We start from the raw sequence: 979 nt of genomic DNA, 5'->3' as shown, positions 1-979 counted from the left end.
CTGTTTTTAAATCCTGAAAGGTGATCCATCCTTTAAATAATCGCAGCTGCTTTTTAGTAACTCCAGTTACAAAGACCAGAAAATGAAAAGGGTATAAAATGCTGCTCTCAGTCTGTTAACCAGGAGGAAGTGTAAGTGTGAAAATACAGATCTAAGAGGAGAAGGAGAGACTCAGGGAGGAGCTAAGATGTTACTGAACTATAGAAGAGAGAGAAACTTGTATATTCAACAGAGTTCAATACACAAACCATCAACATTACCTTTATTCAACATGCTGTCACTGCAGTATTGTGTCTTTTCTCTGCTGTTTCTTTACATTCTAACAGGTATGTTACATTCTGCATTTCAAAAAGATCACTGTCAGCGTTTCTCAATGTGATTCACTTATTATGAATTTTACAACATAACAGAGTTATCTCTTCCTTTAGGTGTCAGCTGTGAAGAACTCACTCCAGTCAAGAATGAAGAGTACAGTTTAGAAGGTAGCACTGTTACTCTGTCCTACAGATACTCCAAAAGTGCAGATATGAATGATTATTTCTTCTGGTATCGACAATATCCAGGAAAACCACTAGAGTTCATCATGTTCATCTCAGGGATGAACATTACAAAAACAGCAGAATCTCTGAAATCAGACACAAGGTTCTTTACTGAACTAACTGAAGAAAAGCGTCGTGTGGACCTGCAGATCTCCTCTGCTGCAGTGACAGACTCTGCTGTGTACTACTGTGCTGTGAGGCCCACAGTGACAGCAAACACCAAAACTCTGTACGAAAACCTTTGGATCCACTAGAGGGAGTCACACACTGATAAACTTCAACAGTTTGTGATGATACAGTCAATAAACAACTGGAAACAAAGCACTGAAGATGAAACACAGAATGAAGGAAAGTTTCATACAACACAAAGCAAAATGATAATGAGGTGTGACAGTAAATCCTATGACATCTAACAGAGCTCAAATTCTGCTCTGTAGGTC

General features: G+C 38.7%; 1 protein-coding gene across 1 annotated transcript in view; it reads left to right on the top strand.

Annotated features, from left to right (window-relative positions):
• The first annotated feature begins 256 nt into the window (after window positions 1-256).
• The window catches only part of LOC126409126 (uncharacterized), a 9,691-nt gene continuing 8,968 nt past the window's right edge, over window positions 257-979 (top strand). The window contains exons 1-2 of the mRNA XM_050075064.1: window positions 257-326; window positions 429-776. Of these exons, the coding sequence (XP_049931021.1) occupies window positions 272-326; window positions 429-776 (403 nt within the window). The 5' untranslated portion in view covers window positions 257-271. The remainder of the gene's footprint in view (window positions 327-428; window positions 777-979) is intronic.

Source organism: Epinephelus moara, chromosome 21, assembly GCF_006386435.1.
Source record: "Epinephelus moara isolate mb chromosome 21, YSFRI_EMoa_1.0, whole genome shotgun sequence".
In the NCBI taxonomy this organism is placed as follows: Eukaryota; Metazoa; Chordata; class Actinopteri; order Perciformes; family Serranidae; genus Epinephelus; species Epinephelus moara.
This window is presented reverse-complemented; position numbering and strand designations above follow the sequence as displayed.